This window comes from Leuciscus leuciscus (genome assembly GCF_965113295.1).
Source record: "Leuciscus leuciscus genome assembly, chromosome: 8".
Classification (NCBI taxonomy): domain Eukaryota; kingdom Metazoa; phylum Chordata; class Actinopteri; order Cypriniformes; family Leuciscidae; genus Leuciscus; species Leuciscus leuciscus.
The window spans coordinates 5,887,882-5,890,380 of record NC_138732.1 but is presented as its reverse complement, the minus strand read 5'-3'; the positions used below and the strand labels follow the sequence as shown (position 1 = coordinate 5,890,380).

General features: G+C 35.1%; 1 protein-coding gene across 2 annotated transcripts in view; it reads left to right on the top strand.

Annotated features, from left to right (window-relative positions):
• Positions 1-1,540, top strand: part of LOC309503983 (protocadherin gamma-A6-like) — a 7,427-nt gene extending 5,887 nt beyond the window's left edge. For both annotated transcript variants that reach the window (XM_082176866.1, XM_082176865.1), the window contains one exon: positions 481-1,540. In XM_082176866.1, the coding sequence (XP_082032992.1) occupies positions 481-848 (368 nt within the window). In that variant the 3' untranslated portion in view covers positions 849-1,540. The remainder of the gene's footprint in view (positions 1-480) is intronic.
• The last annotated feature ends 959 nt before the right edge of the window (positions 1,541-2,499 follow it).

Below are 2,499 nucleotides of genomic sequence, written 5' to 3'. Positions count from 1 at the left end.
AAAGAACAGCATTTATTTGAAATATAAATCTTTTGTAACATTTACCGATCAAATAATGCATAGTTGCAGAATAAAAGTGTTAATTTCTTACCCCAAACTTTTGAATGGTAGTGTATCGCATTTTTCACAAAAAAATATTAAGCAATGTTATAATAGTAAGAAATGTTTCTTGAGCATCAAATCATCATATTAGAATGATTTCTGAAGGATCATGTGACACTGAAGACTGGAGTAATGATGCTGAAAATGCAGCTTTGATCACAGAAATAAATTACATTTGACAATATACTTTAATAGAAAACAGTTATTTTAAATTGTAATAATATTTCACAATATTCCTGTTTTTACTGTATTTTCTTATCAAATATATGCAGCCTTGGTGAGCAGAAGAAACTTCTTTCAAAAACAGTAGTAATTACTCCAAACGTTTGACCGGCAATGTAAGTAATTCTCTTGTATTTTTCTTTTTCAACCATCCAGAGTACCGGATGCATTCTCCAGCAGGAGGGGTTTCTCAGAGGGCATGGACGCCTCACTACACCCCCCCACACAACCCCCCCCATCACCAGCAGCACCAGCAGCACCAGCAGCACCAGCAGCAGCAGCAGCAGCCGGCGGCGCAGACCCACACGCACCCGCACCCTCCACCGGACTACCAGCACAACGTCTACATCCCCGGGACACCCTCCGGCTTCTGCACCCTGAGGCCCGTCTACCGCAGCGAGCTCGACCTCCACAACTCATTCTCCACCTTCGGCAAGAAACGCAGGTTCATCTCTCCCAGCAGCTATGACCCGTGTGACGACACGGGGGCGGATGTCATCAACAATGACTTGTATAACGAATAAAACAAGACAAAAGGACAAAAAGAGTGACTTATTACCAAAGCATAGCACTCCTCATGTATTCTCAGTCCTCAGATGGCTCGCCACAGTCCTCTCAATGATCATCTGATGCATATCGCACATGCAATGCAACTTCCATCCATCGGGGTGTACAGGTAAACGATACCAGGTGGATATTACGATCACTGGATTTGCCATTTCACGTCTTTGAAAGCTATTAAGAGTTATTCAGAAGTGGAACTGTATGGTTCACTTTGTTTTCTGTCTGTGAAAGTATTATTTTTTAGCAGAAATGAAATTCTTATCACAAAGTAAAAAAAAAAAAAAACCTCTCTCCTAGTTTCTTCTGGTTTCCAGAGATGTATAGTGCAACAGTTCTGCCCACTTTTTCAGTGGCGTTGGTTCCAGAAGTATTTTTCCCATATAAGATCTCAGATAAAAATCTTTGTTAAAGAGTTAGAAGCCATGAGCCAAGCAAGCTACAAGGTGAATCACAACATTACAAACTTTGATTTGAAGGGAAAGAACTACAATCCCTTGAAGCATTACGGATGTCATAATTTAATTAAATGATTTGTCAGCCTCAGCCCATTCAGAAATGCTGGTACTTGGGTAGAAACCTATACATAGGAGGAGCCTGATCAAATGTTTAATATTAAACAAAAACTTAAGACGGACTTAGAGGCTTTTGCATCTTCATATATATATATATATATATATATATATATATATATATATATATATATATATAATGAGAGAGAGAGAGAGAGAGAGAGTTCAGATGCAAAAGCCTCTAAGTGCCATCTGAAATTTTCTTCTAGAATGATCATTTTTATCAAGCTCGTATATTTAAGTTCAGTAATTTCACTTAAATGGCAATGAAAATTACCTATGAAGTGTCATTTAAGTGAAATTACTGAACTTAAATATTCAAGCTTGATAAAAATGATCATTCTATATATATATATATATATATATATGAAGAGTTCAGATGCAAAAGCCTCTAAATGCCATCTGAAACTTTCTTATAGAATGATCATTTTTATCAAGCTTGTATATTTAAGTTCAGTAATTTCACTTAAATGACAATTAATAGTTCATCTTCATTGCCATTTAAGTGAAATTATTGAATTTAAATATACAAGCTTGATAAAAAATTATCATTTTATAAGAAAATCTCAGATGGCATTTAGAGGCTTTTGCATCTGAACTCTTCATATATATATATATATATATATATATATATATATATATATATATATATATATATATATATGCCAAATGTGCACAAACATTTATAGTTCTTTTCTTTTTCTGTGATTTGCTTATTGTGATTTTCTGATTGGTGGAGATTCATGGGTAATGTAGTTTTTCACCAGGACTTCCGCTGTTGAACACAATTATTTCAAAAATAAGTCAAAATAATGTTATGATGACTTTAACAAAAAAAACATACCATTGATTTACAACCTAGTAGCTCACAGTAGGTCTGTCTTTAAAGGTTTATAAGTTATCATTAAAAATCAGTTCTCCTATAGGGAAAATGAATGGGATTTTTACTTCCAGAACCCGACTGGTACACTGTATTTCAGATGAACCCACCCCTAAATGGAATGTAAAAACAAAACAGTGGTCAGTTGCTTTAGATGTTGTC